Source organism: Dipteris shenzhenensis, chromosome 17 (assembly GCF_047967505.1).
Source record: "Dipteris shenzhenensis isolate YYH24624 ecotype China chromosome 17, Dip_SZ_1.0, whole genome shotgun sequence".
NCBI lineage: Eukaryota > Viridiplantae > Streptophyta > Polypodiopsida > Gleicheniales > Dipteridaceae > Dipteris > Dipteris shenzhenensis.
Genome location: NC_141612.1, coordinates 3,656,183 through 3,677,242, shown reverse-complemented (window position 1 = coordinate 3,677,242; position 21,060 = coordinate 3,656,183). Strand labels below are relative to the sequence as shown.

General features: G+C 49.3%; 1 protein-coding gene across 1 annotated transcript in view; it reads right to left on the bottom strand.

The window, feature by feature from the left end:
• Nucleotides 1-16,352, bottom strand: part of LOC147891541 (S-adenosyl-L-methionine-dependent methyltransferases superfamily protein) — a 103,885-nt gene extending 87,533 nt beyond the window's left edge. The window contains exons 1-4 of the mRNA XM_087388981.1: nt 16,290-16,352; nt 15,931-16,211; nt 15,695-15,792; nt 13,944-14,048 (exon numbers count right to left, since the gene is read on the bottom strand). Of these exons, the coding sequence (XP_087245107.1) occupies nt 13,944-14,048; nt 15,695-15,792; nt 15,931-16,127 (400 nt within the window). The 5' untranslated portion in view covers nt 16,128-16,211; nt 16,290-16,352. The remainder of the gene's footprint in view (nt 1-13,943; nt 14,049-15,694; nt 15,793-15,930; nt 16,212-16,289) is intronic.
• Between the last annotated feature and the right edge of the window lie 4,708 nt (nt 16,353-21,060).

Sequence of the window (21,060 nt, the reverse complement as noted above, 5' to 3'; positions counted from 1 at the left end):
TACTCCAATCGCGGAAGTTGATTCCCAAGAGCTTCTGAATCAGGGTCGTCCTTCAGCAAGGTCCCTGCCTTCAGGCTCCCACACCTGTGAGCCTCCTACTTGGGCTCTAATACCATGTTAGAAAATTACCCAACAGAGGGTACACACAGTGGAAGACTTATAGTAATGCCCATGAGCTCACACAGTGTGCGTGTGGGGTGTGGAATCACAAACTTCTTTACTTATGTGCATTCAATAGATGTGCAGACTCATCAATAGACAATGAACCGGCCAGAAAGAGAAACCACCAAAAGATATATTTCCGTCCAAAACTATGGACACAATACAAGAGAGATAGATCCAGAGTCCCACCAATGGTGTGGTCCTCTGATCTTACCACAAGGTCATTCTCCTATCTGCTGCCTATCTCTAGACTCGAGCCCGTGTGCTCCACCTCGAGCGTAAGTAGACTTTCCGTCCAAAGATCTCAGCACCTTGCTGCCCTAGTAGACAGCCTAGGCTTCAGCCCCAAGTGAGCTCAGTCTGCAGCAACTCTGGCCCTGCTTTGCCTCCTGGATGTAGGCCCAAAGATCAGGCTTCTGCTGCTCCTGCTGCTCCTATATTTGCTGACTTGCTGGATGCGAAATGAGGCCTGTGGCCTCTGCTTTTATAGGCCCCAAGGGCCCCTTGAAGTAACCGACCAGCCAGCCCTAAATGGGCCGACTGGCTGGTCTGTTTGGGCCGCCCAGTCTGCCCCAAAACCAGCCCTTTAAGGGCTCCAAAACTAGGGCCCTTTGGCCCACACTTCTAGGGATTTTGGCCCTCCAATCTAGGCAAGGGCCGAGCCTATATAAGGCATTGCCACTGCCCACTGTCAGCCCCATTTGCTGCTCCACCGGGCCTGCTGGTTCTGCCCTCTGCCAGGTTCTCTCCAGCCACGTGTGCAGCGCCGTACACTGCTGATGTCATCGCGCCCTGCCAGGTCAGATCTAGGGCTTGCTGTCCCCGCCATGTGCACTGTAATTCGCGCCTTCTGTTGCAGCCTTCTTCTCTTGTGAGGTGCTGCCCATGTGGCAGCCCCCTCTCTCTCTCTTCTCTGGCATCTTCTGCCCTAGGTCTCCCTCCCCCACGCTCTCCTCATTTGGGGGCTTCCAGATGGGAAGGTGACCTTTCCAACAAGGCCACGGGCTTGGGACAAGCTCGGTTGTGAAGACAGCACCATACTCTAGACCAAATCTTCACTGTACAGTTCCACCATCTCATATGATTAGGAGACATCAAGATGCAAATCTTAAGAGTCATGATTTAGAGATGTTGGAGTTCAAAGCTTCATGTGAGAGTGCCTTAGTATGGGTTCGCTACTGGGCACTATGGACTTTAAGGACATATAGATATTGTAAAGTTTTTGGTGATCCTACTTTCTCTCTGTTTGGTTTTTTAAGGCATTCTCTGCAGCAATCTTTCTTTGATCACTTGCAGACCCGCTGCATAGATCATGAGGTCTTTTGGGCATATACTGAAATTTTCAGTTGATGTAATTGTAGCACCCTGTTTTGAGGTTGCTACTCATATAATATAATCAATCAAAGATTTCACCAAAAAAAAGAGAGAGTGCCTTAGTATGTAGATTATTGGTATGATGTGTTGGAGTTCTATTGGACATGAGAGATTGTGTGGGTGAAGACCAGTAAGCAAAGTGATACCCCTTGTGGCCATAAATATATGTAGTTCCAATCAAGCTGCTCGAGCTCCTACGAGCTTCCCCTCCCCCGCCGTACCTCTACCTCCCCCTAGCCCCTCCTTGCCTCGCCCTCTCCCGCCCCTACCCCTCCGCCCTCACCTCCCCCCTCACCCCCACCTCGCTCCGTCCCCCTCGCCACGCTCCACCCCCGCCCGCTACCCCCCTCCGCTCACCCCCGCCCCGCTACCCCCTCCGCTCCACTCCGCTACCCCCTCGCTCCACACCTCCCGCCCCGCTACCCCCTCCGCTCACCCCCGCCCCGTTACCCCCGCCCCGCTACCCCCTCCGCTCACCCCCGCCCCGCTACCCCCGCCCCGCTACCCCCTCCACTCACCCCCGCCCTGCTACCCCCCTCCGCCCCAGCCCGCTACCCCCTCGCTCCGCTCCACTCACCCCCGCCGCCCATTCCGCCCCCTCACCCCTCGCCTCCCGCCCCGCCCCCTCCCGCCTTTCCGCCCTCCCGTTCCACCCCCGCCTTCACCCCCGCCCCCCCCCGTCCATTCGCCCCACCCCGCCCCCTCCGCCCCTCCATTCCCCCCGCCCCCCATCCGCCCCCTTGTCCCCGCTCCGCCTCTCCCCCGCCCCCGCTTCCGCTCCCGCCGCCCCACCTCACCCGTCCCCCGCCTCCACGCCTCCACCTCGCGCCACCTCCGTTCCCGCCACACCCAGGCTCCACCCTCCCGCTTCTACCCCCCTTTTTTGGGTGACAGCCTCGTCCTCATCGGAAGCCTCGCAGTTTGTCTTGGCGGTATGGCGGCTCCCTGCCCTAAACCAGAGGCCCAGACGGTCCCTCCCTCTCCAGATGCCTACCGCGTCATCCTGACAGAGCAGCAATCATCTCGGGTTCAGGAGGTTGCCAATGACTTTGCTCTTACCTCTGTCTATGGCAGAGTCATTGAAAATTCCCCCTCCAGATCAGCCATCAGGGACTGGCTCCAGTCCACTCTCATGCTAGAGGACGGCCATATTGAGGAGGTGGCCCTTATGGGAAGGGGCATCTTTTGGCTTAAACTCTCCAGTGCGAAAGCTGCGAGCAACCTGATTGCTGGCTCCCCCACGTCAGTGGATGGAAAGATTATCATGATAGTCCCGTGGTACCGTGGATTCAGCGCAACAGATTTTGATGCCCGGTTCCGTATACCTCGCCATCCAGTGACGCTAGTTTTTCCTGGTCTTGCTGCTGAGCTGCGGCCGATTGTTAGCGACCTGGGTTCCCACTTCGGCTGGGTTATGCACGATACTTTCGCCGATGCGGTGACTACGGCAGGAGCCCCCCGAGTCCGTGTGGCTGTGGCGGATCCTGCGACTCTCCCGGCAGTGATCGAGATCGTGACAGGTGCCGACAGCATCACCCAGAGCATGGTAGTCACCGGACAGCCAGGACAGTGTCTGAGGTGTCACGGCTTTGGACACCTGGCGGCTGCTTGCCCACGTTTCGCCAGCTCTTCTCGGCCTCCCCCGCCTCCCCCCTCTCCGCCTCCTCCCCCCTCCGGGCAGCCACGCCAGGAGGAGCAGAGGCAGCCGGAGCCCGGACCAGAGGTAGCTGGCGGCTGGACTGAGGTTAGAAGGAAAAGAGGAAAGAACAAGAAGATTTCTGATAAAGGCAAGGAGGCAGAGGTTACCCCGCCTGTAGCTGCACCTCAGAGACCGGACAGGCAGCCGCCCCAGGGACATGGGAGAGCATCTTCTTCGACGGTAGCCCGCCCTCCACAGCCTCAAGTCCCCCTCTCTTCCTCTCCCCAGCCTCTTCCCATCCAGCCCCAGCCCATCCCCCAACTGCACCCCTTGTCTCCCGACCCACAGCTTCAACCCCCTCGTCCTCCTCAATCTTCTCCCCCTCCTTCTCAGCCCCAGTTCCAGTTGAAGCCCCATCCCTCCCCCCCCCGCCTCTTTCAGTTCTCCCGCAGAGCTAGCTGCTCCGACGGTTCCTCAGCCGAGGGCAGTTCCCGCTCCCCCTCCTTTTTCTCCTCCGCTAGCCGCCCCTGAGGAGTCTGAGCTGCCTATTCCCCAGCCTCCTCCCCCTCCCCCTCCCCCTCCCCCTCCCCCTCCCCCTCCCCCTCCCCCTCCGCTGGCAGGACACCCGGAGTCTACACCACCACCGGAGCAGGCTTCTCCGTCCGCTAGCCCCTCAGTGGCAGACTCTGACGGGCCTCAGCTTCAGGAGAGAGAGCTCCCCCGTGACTTTTACAGATCTGGCCCCTGGGACTACTTGGATGTGGCCGACCTCGGGACCTTCCCTGCTTGCCTCGACATCAGTATCTTCCTGCTCCGCAAAGGGGCGGATGGGAAGATAGCCGCCTTGGCCCCTAGGGATGGCCCTAGCTTTGCTTTCACGTTCCTCAGCGACGGCACCGAGACCTGGACAGACGACTCGGTCTGGGAGGCTCTCAGGGAGCAGACGCATGCTCAGATTTGCTCCTGGATAGGCCCGTCCGGTGGGCAGCTTCTCGAGACTCAGTGGTCCGAGGGTGACGTGCGCCTGCGGTGGCGCTGCGCCGCCAAACGATTCAGACTGATTGTGATCCTCAGGCCCCCCCTATCTTGGCCCCTCCCCCAAGATGTCAGAGCCTGGACGCCTCAGAAACTCCGTGCCTTCTACGGGATGTCCACCTCAGAGATCTCGAGCTCGCTCGAGAAAGCCTTCGTTCATGGTACCAAAGGCCTCTCGCCTTTTGCTGAAGGCGTTGAAGGACGGGCAGGACGACCCCGCCTCCCCCTCCAAACCTTCCCATAAGCGCCAACGCCTCTACTCCGAAATGTCAGCTTCTTCTTCGACCTCGACCGCAAGCAGACAGTTGTTCGCTGCCTGCCAGTCCTCACCATGAGCCTACACCTCGTATCCTGGAATGTGAACGGGTTTCACTCTTCTGGCACCCGTGGTCCCAGGAAGCTCATTTTGAGACAGGAACTTCAGCCAGCAGTGATAGGACGTTTGGATGTACTTCTGCTCCAGGAACACAAGCTTTCGGCGGCTCACTCTCGTAGATGCGGGAAGATCCTCCCTGGTCGCTCTCACACTTATTGGGAGCCCTCGATCGGCGCACTGGGGAGGAGTGGTGGTGTCTGTACTTCCGTGGGAGAGCAGCTAGCCCAGGGAGTTTTCGGTCATGGCACGTTGATTCCAGGTCGTGCCCTTTGGGTAGGCCTGGAATTGGAGGGCTCCAGAGTTGGAATTCTCAACATTTATGCTCCCACAGATCTCCGTTGTAGAGCCACCTTCTGGAGGACACTTACAGGGATTCTCCCAGACATGGATTCCTGGATTGTTGGAGGTGACTTCAACAATTTGGAGACCTTGGAGGACCAGCAAGGCAGAGGACCGGAGTTTACAGGTATGTCTCAGGCAGAGCAGCCCGCTTGGGACTCTTTTATCTTTGCGACAGGAGGAAGGGACTGTTGGTGAGACCCGTCCTTCCGGCGTTGGCACCGGAGCTTGGACTTCTCGTGGGGTTTCCGCAGGGAAGGAGACAGACTCCTGGAGAGGCTGGATAGATTTTATGTTAGTGATTGGGCCATCAGCACAGGCGGTCAGGCCGGTATAGTTCCAAGGACGACACTCTCCGACCATGCGCCGGTGCTCTTATCATTAGATTCGGCAGCTCAGGCCCTTCCCCCCCGCTCATGCCGGATTCCCGACTCCATTTTCTCGAGGGAGGACGTGCGCAGCAGTATTTGCAGTCTTTGGGATAGAGACTGGGGCGAGTGCGCGGATTTGGTTGATTCGGTGGCGCAGGCTTTACAGGAGTCCAGCCAGATCTGCCAGCTTGCAGCCCTACAGGTTCGACAGGAGTGGTGGGGTAGAGAGAGAGCCCTTCGGAGGGACCTCGCCTCCATTCAGCGGCTCCAGCAGGCATCCCCGGGTTCGGAGGAGCTTCGGATCCAGGCCCTTTGAGCCAGAGCCCTTCTTGAGGAGACACTCCAGCGTCGCTCAGAGTTTTCCTATCACGCCTCTCTCTCCTTCTGGGCTCGGAAGGGTGACCGGATGTGCAGGGAGTTCTTCAGGACACATGGCCAGAGAGCTGCAGGTGATCAGCTTCGGAGTCTCAGGACAGCGGAGGGACACATCGTCACGGATCCGAGGACCCTTTTCCAGCAGGAGCCGCTTGCTCCTCGCACTCGTCGTGCCCGTGAGGAGGTGTGGAGACACACTCCTTCCTTGGTCCATCCTAGCATGCAGGCGACGCTGTTGGCACCGTTTACCACGGATGAGATGCTGGAGGCCTTGATGGCCATCGATGGACAGAAGTGCCCAGGTGAGGATGGGCTATCCCGGGCATTCTTCACCTCCTTCTGGAACCAAATCCATCAGCCCCTCTTAGCAGCTCTTCAGAGGATTTTCAGCAGCGGTTATATGCCAGAGAGCCTCTCCTCGGGACTGATTTGCCTCATCCCGAAGGGAGGAGATAGAAGGGAGATCCGTCAGTGGCGCCCGATCACTCTCCTTACCACTGCCTACAAAATCCTAGCCAAGATGATCAGCGCCAGAGTTCGGCCTCTACTTCCAGACCTCATTCATGACACTCAGACAGGCTTTGTCCAGGATCGCAGTATCCTGGATAATGTCTTCACCTTTTCAGAGGCGGCGGAGTGGGCTCAGCACAGTGGATCACACCTTGCCATCCTACTTCTCGACTTTGAGAAGGCCTACGATCGGGTGGACTGGTCCTTTCTGGAGGGGACTCTCGAGCGGCTAGGTTTCCCAGCAGGTTGGATTCAGGGTATTTCAGCTTTGTACAGGACAGTCTCTAGCAGAGTCATCATTGGAGGCAGGATGGGTGAGCGTTTTAGCTTGGAGAGATCAGTGCGTCAGGGCTGCCCCCTTGCCCCTTACCTATTTCTCTTCTTCGCCGAGGCTATGACTTACTACCTCCGGGCGAGGTCTACAGGGATCAGGGGTGTTCGCCTTCCCCTCCGGGAGGACACGGAGCTCTTGGACTCGGAGTACGCGGATCACACAGCCCTGTATGTCCAGGACGATGAGTTGATGCTGGAGAGGGTGAGGATGGCCCTGGAGGTCTTCTGTTCGGCTGCTGGTGCGAAAATCAACTGGAACAAATCAGTTGGTTTCCTCACAGACCCCGGGGCACGTTCTCAGTGGGGGAGGTTTTTGGGTTTCAGGTGGATCCCGCGGGGACAGACAGCTAGATACCTGGGTTTTCAGGTCGGCCTGGACATCACGCCAGCTCCAGCAGTTTCTCCCGATGCTAGATTCCATCCGACGGAAGCTGGCTTTCTGGAGCACTGCTAAGCTTTCCCTTGCAGGTCGTGCCTTGGTAGTCAACCAAGTCCTCCTTGCCACGGCTTGGTATGTGGCTTCCTGTTGGTGTTTCTCGAGATCCAGTGTGGCACAGCTTAGGAGGCTGGTTCGGAACTTCCTTTGGTCCGGGGAGGATGGCCTCAGAGATACCAGAGCCAGGGTTGCTTGGCAGACAGTTATTCTTCCGCAGGCTGAGGGAGGCCTGGGAGTCATCGATCCAGAGCTGCAGAGTCAGGCCTTGTTAGGCAAGTTAGTCATTCGCGGTTTGACCCCGGGGGCGCAGACGTGGAAGATGCTACTTCAGCAGGGGGTCGGTTCTTGTGTCCCGCGCCGAGGTGGAGAGTGGCTCCCGTCCCTCAGGTGGATCTTCACTTCCGCCCCGCTTACTCAGCCCCGTTCCCCACTCGTTCGTAGCCTCCTCATGGTTTGGAGGCGGCTCCGCCTCAGTCTCATTCAGTCCCCTCCCCGCTGTCAGGAGGAGATCGATCGTCAGCCGCTTATCTGGAATGATCAGGTCAGAGATGCCGAGGGCCTTCAGTTGGGGAAGAGATCACATATCAGGTGGGATGGTTGGATGAGGGGGTAGTCCCTTCGAGTTTGGAGGGACACGTACAGACATTTGGAGACGGCTGATCTCGCAGACGCAGCTGGAGGTGCACGTGGAGCCCAGGCGAGACGCACGGAGATCGACGGCGCGATCCCAGCTGCTTGGTTGGTTCCACCTGAGCCTCAGATCCTCATGCCTGGTGACGACCGTTGGCTGGGACAGTTCACCCCCCGTGGCATCCCACTGGTGGTCGCAGGACGTATGGACGACTCCTCTATTTCTTTCTTCGCGGTTATGGGGGATGGACGACTCAGGCGAGAGGATGCACTCATCGACCCCTTATGCACTCATCGACCCCTTACTCCCATGGCAGAGGGTTCGGATCGTAGGCCTTTTGGGGAAGGTCTGGCGTACCGATCCTAGCATTGAGCAGGATCAGCTGCAGCTTTGGCGACTCTAGCTCTGGGAGGGGCGGGCCTTGTCAGAGCTTGATTGGGACCCAGGAGAGTGGAGCTGGCCAGAGGTTGTGACAGGACAGGGGCCGACCTCCTTCTTTGCCTACAGCACGACTTTGGGCAGGCGAGTTCTTGGGAGGATGCAGAGCCGCCCCCCCACCCAACGGCCCAGTTGGTATGCACAGGGTATTTCCAGATTCTTTTTGCAGGCCTTGTGGGAGAGCTGGCGGCCGCGGAAGATCTCCTACTTCCTGTGGCTTCTCGCCCACAAAGGTCTTCCGGTGGGGAGCTGGTTGAGACAGATAGGCCAGGACGGACGCTGTCAGATCTGCCATGAGGTTGAGGAGTCACCAAAACACTGCCTGTGGAGCTGCACTCGCGCCCAGGAAGTGTGGAGGTGGACTTTCGGGATTCTCACTCGCGCAGCACCAGAGCTAGGCTTGATCACGTGGGGCGCGTTCTGTTGGTGCAGCACCGCACCTGGTCTACATCACTTATTCGAGGCATGCCAGCAGGACCCCACTTTCCTTATCACGCAGGGTACATGGGGGCTGCTCAAGGGTATCCCGCAGCACCTAGCAGAGGCGAATACAGGAGTTCAGGAGAGGCAGCCAGTCTGGGAGATTATTAGCAGCATAGCAGGGTGGCACATTTGGACCTCGCGTTGCGCGCAGATCCTCGGTGGCACCTCCTTATCGACTGCCCAGATCATGACTGATATTTGGTGCGAGATTATTCATACCCTCAGAGGCCAGTGGGACCAGATTCAGGGAGATTCCCGGTCCGGTCAAGAGAAGCGAGGACGCTTCCTCCGGACTTGGAACACTCAGGGCCTCTTCTTCGAGCAAACTTCGCAGGGCTTTCGGTGGCGCTACTCACCACCCCGATGGCTGTTCATTCACACTCGCCTTATCCCGACGTGAGAGAGTGATTTATTGTGTTACCTTTTAGGGCTGTGTCCGATTTGTGAACGCAGCCCGTCAGCTACAAGCTGACCTTTTGTATCTTGTTCTCGAAGTAATATAATTAGCACTGTTTTTTCGGCAAAAAATAAATATATGTAGTTGGTGACCTTTGAAATGTATCCATCTCTCTATCTCTTCCCACACACCATGAAGATCTTCCATCCACAACCACGTAGCTAGTTTACAGAGCCCTACCAACGATTGGTATTAGAGCTAGGAAACTAGCCTCAGCTGCTGCTCCAATCCTCCCTTCACTTCGCTCGATCTCTTTCTCCTCTGCTACAGCTTCAGCTGCCACCAAACTTAATGCCCTTTTTTTTAAGAAACGCTCCAAATCTGATCATGTTTCTCCCTTCCGATTATAGTTCAGGCCTGGAGCAGAGAACGTGCTTAAAAGCAAGGCCGATCTTATCTCGCGATGCTTCAGAGATAATTAATATATTGTGACTGCCTGTTTCAAGTTCACTGCTTGCATTCGAGCTTTTGGCGACCTCCATTGTATATTCAGTGCTTAAGTCTGTGGAATCAGTGAATCTTGCTGGGATGAAATGTCAAATATCAAACACATCACTCAAAGATAAATGGACAGATGACTCTTTTGAATGCGAGATTATTCAGGTGTAGTTCTTTGTAGGGTGTTTATGCCATTTCCTTTGCCAGTCACATCTGTTGACCAATACAGTCAGCCACCTCTATGTCGCCATATACAGGCTCTTGCTTCTAAAGCTAGTTGATCTCCTCCTGACAAACCTTACAATGTCTTCGACCTTGTATCATTAAGATTTTTAATAGTCCCACCTTCACTGCCAAAGCTGCGCTCCTTTCTGTTGTAGCTAGCTCGTTCAGACTGGTGGAGGTGCATCCCCATCAATGTCTAGCAATGCTATTGGCATATTTTGAAGATTGTCTGGTTTGCAACTACTGAGCAATGAGGAAAGCTAGACTCCCATGCATGGCATCTACTATCAATCCTTTGGTTCACTTAAAGCTTTCAATTCTTGAAGCACTAGAGTCTTGCTGGTTTGACAAGGCGAAACCTGTCCGAAGATGCAGAGGACCAAACATTGCAAGTCTATAAAAGAATGCTAAGGACAGAAGCATTGAAGCACGAGGGGTCTGTGTTTGCATTGAAGCACGAGGGGTCTGTGTTTTCAAGCCAAAGCCTTGCTTTTGGTGTGTGCCATCGGATGGGGGCAACGCTCTCGTATGGGGAATTTATACTCTAAACTATACCCTGTGCAAACAGCGAACAAAAGCAGAGACAATCAACAGAAAAGTTTTCCAGCACCTTTGCCAAATTGAAGGAAGTTTAAAAGGCTGAAGCAAAGCTTGAACATATTTGTGAAAGGGAGGATTTTTAAAGAGTAGAGAATTTGAGTGAGACTTTAACAATGGCAACAAGAGCAAGAGGTGCACAAAACTATGGGATTGGAAGTTGTAAATTTCTTGTTTTTATGTCTGTTAAGTGTGTGTCGATAATGGGTTCTGGCCCTTGCATGTCCCCCAAAATTAATTGTAATAAAGGGGTCTTTCTTTGCCTTAATGTCAAAAGGCTTCATCCTGTCCATGTCATAACCCAGTTTCCAACAAGGGGGGTTGATTTTGGAGTAGCCTAGTAGACACTGAACTTTTTTAAGATTTATATCGTGTTTAAACCTGTAGTGGTCTGGGGTTTATGATCCTTTTTCCATGTGTTTTTTTGTGCATGCACTAGCCAGTGCATAGGTTCTGACACCACTCTTCGTATGCAGATAGTGATTTTGAGAGCTGAGATGAGGGCACTGCAGGATGCTAGGGCACCCCCTCACTTGGTTGCAAGTCTAGATTCAATCATTGATGCTCTAGGTCGATTAGACACAGTTGAGCACGTTTTGGATACCTTTCAGGCACAGGCTGAGGCAGAGATCACTAGTCATGGCTTGGATTAGAGAGCCATTTGAGAGTTGTTTGAGCATGAGTCACCTCATAGGCAGGCCTTAGAGGATATGTTTTGGGATGGTCACACTGAGGCAATGCGACCACAAAGGATGGAAGACCCCAGTACCAAGAGGATAGACAAGTCTTTATGCATTGAGGATTGCCATTGGACAGCTTCCGGTCTCGTCCCACCAACTAAGGATTAAGACAGAGAGGGCCATAGGCGAACCTAGGGCATAAAGACAGAGATAGAATGCTGGCAGCTGCCCGTGGACATGGTCCTCTACCACCTCCTGGTCGTAGCTATGCGTCTAATAAGGACTATAGTGACCCCTGTCACTAGAGCCCCAACTCTGAACAGAGAAGAATATCCCCAAGCGTAATCTGTGCATCGACCCTCTGTCTGAGCTGTCATGTCGCTGGCTTTGTGTCACAATCATGGCGGGGCCTCATGGTGCAGGAGCCTGCATGGTTTGGCCGAAAGAACTCAATGATCGAGCTCTAAGAACAGTCTATCAAGGAGATCTAATCCTGTCTCCTTGATCGAAGTAGATGCTCGCGGTGTCTAACTGCCTCGTGAATGAAGGCGGCTAAGCATCTCTGGTCTGGAGAGGAGAGAAAGCAGAACAATATCCCAAAACTGTCTCTGAAGAGGCAATAGAAGCGTCCACGGATCTCATAGTATACTGGGAGGGGCCCAAGAGGCTGCCCACATTGAGCACCAACATCTTATCACTAACTTCCTCTCTCTCCCGACAAAGGCTTCAATGCGACCCAGCCTTCATCGAAGCCTTTGTCGGCCAAGATCATCTCTTCTATCATCAGCCGGCCGGTGGAATTTGTCCCCCATACAATTTATAGAGGCTCTATTGCCTTGGTGGTTGACTAACCAACTGGTTCCCCTACAAGGATCTCCCATGGCCCGTGGCTCTCACGCAGACAAGTGTGTCCTCCCAGAAAGACTTGGGAGTGGATGCCCCTTTAGTGGCTCAATCCCTTAGCTTTCATTACATTTGATTCTTTTAGTCTCACAGACCCTTCATTCTATAGAACTTCAATAAACCATAGTTGATTCGCAGAGCACACCTAAATGTGAGGCGCAATTCAAAGATTTAGAACGCTTGAATTCGTTAGGTACACCCCTATTACACTTTTTTTTAAAAGTATAACCTAGCTCTAGTCACTTAGACCATGCCACCACCGTTGCTGCCATCACATGACTTCGCCTAGCATTCATTCTTGTTCTACTCTTGGGTGTTAAGGTTGCAGCCTACTGAAGTTCTCGGGTCTTGCCTTTAGGCTCTCTCAGCCCTTACCACTTACTCAGCCCATGCCCTCTATAATCTCACTAATCAGCCCTGTCGCTATCAATTGACTCCTCTGTCATGTTTCCAAGTTAAGAGATGAGGATGTAGGGCCTTGTGAGTTATCCTAGAAAATTTTGATCTTGCACACATAGCAGCAACACGTGTAGTTAGGGCTTCATCATAATTGGAAGAAAAACATGCTATCAAATGTTGGAAGCAGGGATGGAACATCAAGTGTCTCAAAGAACCAAAGGCAAAGAAGCAATTCCTCATTGTGCCCATCTCCCTCACCATCCCCATCCCATCACAAACACCCAGTGGCCTACCTCCCTTGGCACCTTTGCATGGGCAAGGTACCGTCCATCAACCACACACCACTCAAGCTTGGAGGAAAGAGCGCATGAAAATGGCTACGATACTGATAGGGAGAATACTTTACTTATGTCATCTCTCTTTCAATATCTTCAACACTCCTCAATGGCAGAGTATGATCAAAGCTATTGCAACAATCAGCCAATGTGCGGAATTGACAGAAGTAGACTATAGGGCCATGCGTAGCACAGTTCTTGATGATGAGATTGGGTGCATACCTAGAGCCCTTAGTCCCATCCAGGAAGGTTGGAAGAAATTTGGCTGCACCATACTCTCTAATAGGTGATCTGATAGTAGAAGGAGAAATATCGTCAATATCCTTGTCTATTCTTGCCTTGGCACACACCTCTTATGTGATGTTGCTGCAGGAAAGGTGATAGAAAGACCACAAGCGAGTTTATCTACCGTTACATCCAAGATGTGATTAACTGTCCATTGAGACCCTCCTCTCCAATCTCAACCAACCAGTGGACCTGGTCTCTCAAATAACATATAGACTTTACTTAACTTTCTTTCTTTCTTTCACTGTCACTCCCCTTAGGTTCTCATTTCATAACCTTCCATCATTACAGGTGATGTAGCCAAGGAGACATTTTGGATAGCACAACAAATGCAATAGCCATCGATATTCTCTTACAACAGGCCATACAAATTCGTAAGGCTTTCTCAAGATGCATCTCCTTAGGCAATGTGGAGTAGGGTGCCCTATTAAGTGTCATTTAGGCAAGATAGGCACCATTCACAAACACTCATTAAGTTGTGTTAGTGTGTGTACAACCAAACGTATTTAACATCCAAGAATTTGAAGTTCCAAACGTTTGTGAGGATTTGATGTAGGGAGGGACAAATCAAATGTGTGCCACAGAAATATCTGCCTATAAATGAGCCCCATGTTTTCCAAAACACTCACCCCTCTGACAAGACCTTCAAACTTCAATATGTGTGGCATGATGATAATGATTTCCCTCACTTTGGTCACTTATAATGACATGTGATGCGGCATTAATAAATTATGAAATATACATACTATCCTCTAGTTGGGGCACCAATCTATAACATGTCTCCCAAAAAAAAACCCCATAGAAAGTTTGCAAGCATTTGGAGAATGATGCAAAGGCGTTTTGTTGTATCTATGTTGTATGTGCATCTATGAATTAACTTCAAGCTTGTCAAGAGGTCCCACATCAACATATGGCCAAACCTTAACCTTGGAATCTCGTACCATCACACATGCTTAGAGAATATGCTCTTCCTAAAGTTGGAAGATGGATTGTTGTAAGAACAAAATTTCCTCAATAAGGTGCTATCAGCCTTCCAAACTTATATCTTTAAACAACTATGGTAAGAAGCACCATTTGTGATCAGCCAAAAAATGAACAAACTGAAGAAATCACATCACTCACCAACTGGCCAATAGCTGTAGTCCAACAGGACTTGATGTTGTACCACTTCCACATCAGTCACTGACCTTAAGGAAGCCAACTTGTCACCCGGAAGCTCAGATAGATCTGTGATGTCAATGAGACAAAAGTCCAATTACAATTAACTAGTGGCACTCTCATGGCAAAAAAAGGTATTCATTTCATTCCGTACACCATGTCATATACCCTGTTCTAAAAGCTTCAGACTTATAATGTCAAAAACATGAACTTAATTCTATAGTACAAACATGATGTCTTTACTGAAGCCAAAGACCTTGGAAAAATAACAGAGCAAAGAAAGAACCTTTTTTCCTTTGTTCTGTAAAAATATCTAGTTGACTGGACCTTCCATAAAGCAAAGGGGCTCAAAAATAGCATGCCAAAGGAAAAAGAAGAATAGAATGTTCATATAAAAACCCTGGATAAACGGACTGAGGGTAAACAAAATATCGGTGCTCAGATAAAATACACTCCAAGTGGTGCACGACAGAAAGTAAAGACAAGCAAGGATTGAGACACACACTCTCATACACTGCCATGGGTCTATTGTCCCCTTAGCTCCTATAAGAATTTGAAAGATTGCTGCATCCTTTCACTGCCGAGGCAGAAGCAAAGAACAAAACAAACAGCATCTCTTGATAGAGACTATCCATAGGACAGTTCGCACCACCACCAACCCCGCTTTTTGCCCCTTTGTCTTTCTCTTGGCAGGCGTCCCATCTGAGGTACTATGCTCAGAGCGTCAAAGAAACAAGCTATCTCACAAAGTCCATGGTCATGGCCACAGAGCAGACCAGAGGACAACAACCTCAGACATGCTACAGAGACACCAAGAATCCTATTGGGACCCCACCAACTTCAAGTACAGCTTAGATTACTCATGATAGAGCCCAGCTGATCTATGAATAGCCCAGACCCTTTGTCTTTCTCTTAGCAGGCATCCCATCTGAGGTACTATGCTCAGAGCGTCAAAGAAACAAGCTATCTCACAAAGTCCATGGTCATGGCCACAGAGCAGACCAGAGGACAACAACCTCAGACATGCTACAGAGACACCAAGAATCCTATTGGGACCCCACCAACTTCAAATACAGCTTAGACTACTCATGATACAGCCCAGCTGATCTATGAATAGCCCAGACCCTTGGCTTGTAGCATCTATCGCAAATGTATTTACAGTTTCTTTCTAATTTACACTCACCTATGGAGATGTACCAGACACCTCTAGTAGATGCTTCATTGTGCTCTCTTTGATAAAGCTTTTGTTTTATTTATTTCTGAAACTTTTCTTGTTTAAGAGAAATAATGTAACTAAGTTGGATAAAAGCACCCTTACTTGTGCAAAGACGAGAAGACCTCTAAAATTCATGGCCCTCCAAAAGAGCCCAAAAGCGGGCCAAATTCATCCAATATAATAAGCCCTTGATGGAGGCCTTACAGGTGGGCAATCTAGGACTAGCACAAGGACCTTCCTCACCCCTCCATATCTAGGATGCACATTTTGCCCTATGTTCTCCACATAGAATCCAATGACCACACCCTCAAAGATATGGGGAATCGTCTTCATGTGATTTTCACTTTACTCAACTCCGCTTTCAAAGCATTCCTCTGCATCATGTGCTCCTCTCTTAACGAACCTCATGTTGAAGGGTAATCGATGGTGGAATAAGAAATATTAAATTTTATGGCGTGTTGTCATGATTTTCATTGAAACAAGAACAGGAGAAATGTACTTGGATCGGTTATGCTCTCCGACAGAACGATAAGCCGAGTGTTGGAATTTGATGGATCTGGTACAATATGTCTTATTCGAGGCCTGTCAATGACGTACCTGGCCGCAAAATTTTGTGACACTTGTTAGAACTTTGGACGTCACTTTCAGCGTTCTGAATGAATTTTGAGTCTGGACATGAAAAAGTTATACAATTTAAAATTTAAAAAACTTTGCATGTATGGATAGATGCACTACCCTGTTAATGTCTTTGACACGAGACTGGAGTGCTGTTTGGGGATCCGCAGTGCCAAGACATTCAACACGACGTCAAACCTCGACTTGTCGAGAACCCCTTTGTCGGCTTGTGCAAGCGGTGGTTCGCTACCAGCCATGTCCTGGGTCCGGTGCTTGTCCAGCATCGCCTTCATGTCGCTTTGGTGGCCACAAGTCATGGAAAGAGAGACTGGCAACGGGCTTCGAACAGAAGCACAAGAAGATTGCAATGCCCGCACTCGCCAGAGCTCAAGAAGCGATTTCTGGCCATCATATTGCTCGTTTAGCTCAGCTGGTACGCACTGTTAACAAGAATTTCAACACAAAGCGAACATGGCAACCTGATATTGGTAATTGCAGCTACGCCAACCTTGGCATTTGGGCGTTGCGTTCAGAAGAGCAATCATCACCACTTACTCGGTTGATTTTCTTGCACAGATACACTATAGTTAGCTCGGGATTCTCCTGTTAAGGGATTATAATCATTTCAAAACATTTTTTCCCAATTTTCTAAGTTTTTTCTTGAAAACTTTTAGCTAAAATGTAACTACCTTGCCTAAAATTTTTGCAAATGGAGAAACTATTTTTGGCCTGCCCATAAGGGTAGGACTTAGTCATGGTCCAAGTCCTGTGAAAGGGAAAATTGTGTTTTGTTTTTGGCGTGCCTTGGTGGGGAAGGTCTTCGTTGTATGGTGAATATTTCTAAACCGGCTATTTGTTGTCATGTATGCACTAGTACACTTGTATTGTGGTGCATGTGCATATTTACCACTTCTCAGATTCATTCGTGGTATTGGAGTGTCGGTAGCTGCTCATGGCATGGTGTTTGGAGCGCAGACTCTATAGCTCCTAGTTTGCAACATGGAGTTCGTGGTGGCCTTCAAAGTTTAGATTGTTTTGTGGGCATGCAGCAATTGGAATGATTGATCAGCAATAGTTCATGACTTGATGTTCACAACATGGAGTTCATGGCATTCTGGGCAGGCCTCATGAATGTAGTATTCATCTTGTTTACAGATGATAATGAAAATATTGCAATTTCATTGTATACAGTTTTTTTTATGGATACTAGTTGTAATGGTCGCTTCTTGCTTACTATCATTAGCAACCAATGGCATCCTTAAGAGGTTCCCATCATCAATCTCTCATTAATTTATGCAGATTTTTTCTTGTAAGTATTGGGTATTTATTCTTGGTTGGTTGGCTTTGTGTTTAGGAGTTTACGCATAGTTGGTTAGTTCTGTGCTTGAGGAATGTTTGGGATCCTCAACCTCTCATGAAGCCACCTGGCCTCTTCCAAATCATAGATCTTCCACCAAATCTAATGGTAGATGAGCCTTGGGGAAAAAACCATCAAAAGGCTGTTCTTTATTGATTTTGGCATCAAATTTTGCAGCTTGAATGTGTCTTCAAAGTGGTATGTGAATATTTTGAGTGCACAACGTTGGGTTTTAGATAGACACTGAATGTATGCAATTCTATTACTTGTGAGATTCACTCTTCACATATACGAAGATGAAGATAAACACAAATAGATTACCACGACCAGATGGAATTGAAACTATCATTGTTCATTATCATCTAACTTGACAATCATGTAGAACAAAAATGTGCCTCACCTCTACGGAGTTTGTTGGCATCTATAGGGCTCGACTAACGACCCTATGCAACTACTCGACTCTGATACTAACTATGGCGCACGGTATACCAGCTCGTTGCCTCGACAAAAAAAGACCTAACTAGTTTACATGAAGACTTTTGTAGTTGCCAAGGAACACCGCCATCGCCTCTATGCAACATCTAGTTCTTTCTCTAGAACTGCCAAGTGTCCATGACATGCTCAGCCCTCCAATCATACGTGATCTCTTGCATGGTCGAATGACCAAGTGTCAACCAACAAGCACTAACCAATCATTGAGCAACTATCTCACCTTAGTCTTGCTACTATAGTATCACTCCTAGGAGGATCACCTCTCCAACACCCTCCCTTGATCTGAATAGGGAGTCAATAATAAATCATAACAAAAATTGGCTCATTCCTACTAGACTTGTCGCCATTACAACTAATCATTCAAACAAAATTAAAGCCTCATAGCTTCATAAAACAAAGGACATCATAGTCCACATAAAACACTCCTGAGCATCGTAGCTCAATCACATAGACTCTTCCAAGCATCAAAGCTTAGTGTTTGGCATCGTAGCCAAGCCTCAAAACCATCAAAAAAATTAGAACGTCTAGTCTTGGTCGGGTAAATCATCAGAGACTAATCCCACCATCTCCTTTGGTCTTGAAGATTCTTCAAACACGAAGCTTTGTTCTTCTCTTTCTTCCCCACATCATCCTTCTGTTTCTTAGCACAAAATCTTTCAATGTGGCCTGGCTTACGACAGTAGTAACACGAGCGTGCATGTGTCTTTCATTTATCTTTTGCAAAGTAGGTAGTATCACCAGTGAAGAGATTCTCTTCCCACTTTTCCTCGCTGAGGAGTAATCCTACATAATCGATGAAGTTTGCCTCATCATCTAGGCTCAGAATATGAGCAGTCTCACTATATCAGGAGGGCAAGCTTTTTGATAGTATTGCTTTTTTATCATCCTCTTCAACCTTGGATCCAAGCTCAAGAAGTTGCTTCAGTAACACTTGCGTGCAATTCAGGAAAGTTGCCAGATCTTCATTATCATTCATGTGCAAGTCATAGAGTTGCTGCTTCAAGTTGGGTTTGGAATGGCACATTTTAACTCCAAATAATGCTTCAAGCATTGTCCAGTTGTTTGCTGCACTTTTCATGATGTCTAGATGATGGAAATAGTCTTCACCTAATGCTCTCCCCATCATGCCAATAGCCTTCTCATTCTCCTTCCTCCATGCACGCTTCTCAGCTTCTCCAGAAGTTGGTTCTTTTTCAGTGTCAGAGACAATACCCCACAAGACTTTCTGCATAAACCATAATTTAGTAGATAGCTGCCAATTTGCAAAATTCCTACTCGTGAATCTAACAATCATTGCCTCTGACTTGGTCTTCTTAACGAACTCCATGCTTTCAATCTAGCATGCACAACTTGATTCGAGCAACAATGAGAGCACATTGTAGCCAATACTTCTAGCGGAGTTTTGGAACGTCGATGTAGCTTACTCCTTGGCCTCTTCATCTTCCACACTGACACATGATCGTTGATATCAAGACTGACAGGACCGAATCTTCTAACTCTACTCATGAAATCAGCCTTTACTCATCTTGGCTCTCAGAATCGAATTGCTCTGATACCAATGTTGGGTTGTAGATAAACAGTGAATGTATGCAATTCTCTTACTTGCAAAATTCACTCTTCACATATACAAAGATGAAGATAAACACATTGAACAAATAGATTACCACGACCAAATAGAATCGAAACTATCATTGTATATTATCATGTGACTTGACAATCATGTAGAACAAAAATGTGCCTCACCTATACGGAGTTTGTTAGCATCTATAGGACTCGACTAACGACCCTATGCAGCCGCTTGACTTTGATACTGACTATGGCTCATGGCATACCAGCTTGTGGCCTCAACAAAAAAAGACCTAGCTAGTTTACGTGAAGACTTTTGTAGTCACCAAGGAACACAACCATCCGATCACCGCCTTCATGCAACATCTAGTTCTTTCTCTAGAATCGCCAAGTATCCATGACATGCTCAGCCCTCCAATCATATGTGATCTCTTGCATGGTCCAACGACAAAGTGTCGACCAACAAGCACTAACCAATCATTGAGCAACTATCTCACCTTAGTCTTGCTATCACAGTACCACTCCTAGGAGGATCACCTCTCCAACACACAAAAACAACCAACTAGCTGGCTTTAGGCATGGGAAGGGAACACACAAAACATGAGCATTTCACATGATGGAGATGATAGGACCATATATCCTTTAGCTAGTTGTTGCTAGAGGTCGTGGTGTCTAGGAAGTCATGTTGCAACATTGGTTGGTCTATATCTTTTCGTAGCCACGTACGCCTTGAGAGATCTTGAAGCAAAACATGTAAAACTTGTGCATGGCTCAAAATTTGTGGCATATTTATTAGTTTGTCTATTTTCACCATGCATCAAGCTTTCATGGCTTTTGAATCAAAAGAGTTCAATGACATATCAAAATTTGGAACTTGCACTTTCGCTACCAATTAAAGTTCACGGAAATGGCAATGGAGTGCCAAGGACTACTTTTATGGGGATCTGTCCACCAAAGTTCTAACATGCATAGTACTCCTACCCACCAAGATCCACCATTAAAGCACGTCTATAAGGGGGCATTTTGCCCTTATGCCTTGCATTATCTTATTCTGAATTTAAGTGTTTGTGTTTGTAGGGTGTTCACTAATCTAGAGTATTATGGATGTTCTTTTTGTCCCTTTTTCTTGCTCTTCTTGTGTTGTGCAGCTAAGGTGCCACCTTTGTGGACTGCTTCCAACCTTCATCATCTTGTGGACTGCAACTGCCAACCTTCATCATCTTGCTCAAATTGGAGTGAGCACGCGTGCGAGAGAGAGAGAGAGAGAGAGAGAGAGAGAGAGAGAGAGAGAGAGAGAGAGAGAGAGAATAAAAGAGAGAGAGAGAGAGAGAGAGAGAGAGAGAATAAAAGAGAGAGAGAGAGAGAGAGAGAGAGAGAGAGAGAGAGAGAGGGGGGGGGGAGGGAGGCTTATTAACATATGCACAAAGAGAGAGAGAGAGAGAGAGGGGGGGGGGGGGGGGAGGGAGGGAGGGAGGCTTATTAACATATGCAGAAGGCCTAAAACGCCTATGAAGATAAAAAGACTAAAAATATCATGAGAGTACACCTCCCATGGGGGGAGGTAGAGGTGTAAATTAAACCTCCAATAGGTTACTAGTGACTGTAAGAAAACATGAATGACCCTTTGTCATGCATTGCTCCTACCATACAATTGTCATGCATTAATCAAAAGTAGCTTGACTCCTTATGAGTGTGATGGGGTCCCCACTAGGAGTCTTCTCTCTGAAACATATTTGATATCCGTCTTTGGTGTCCTCAACTCCTCACTAAGAGCTGCACTCTTAGGTAGCTTGAAGCGAAGATGCATTTATGGGGTGGATGATGTGCTCGCATGT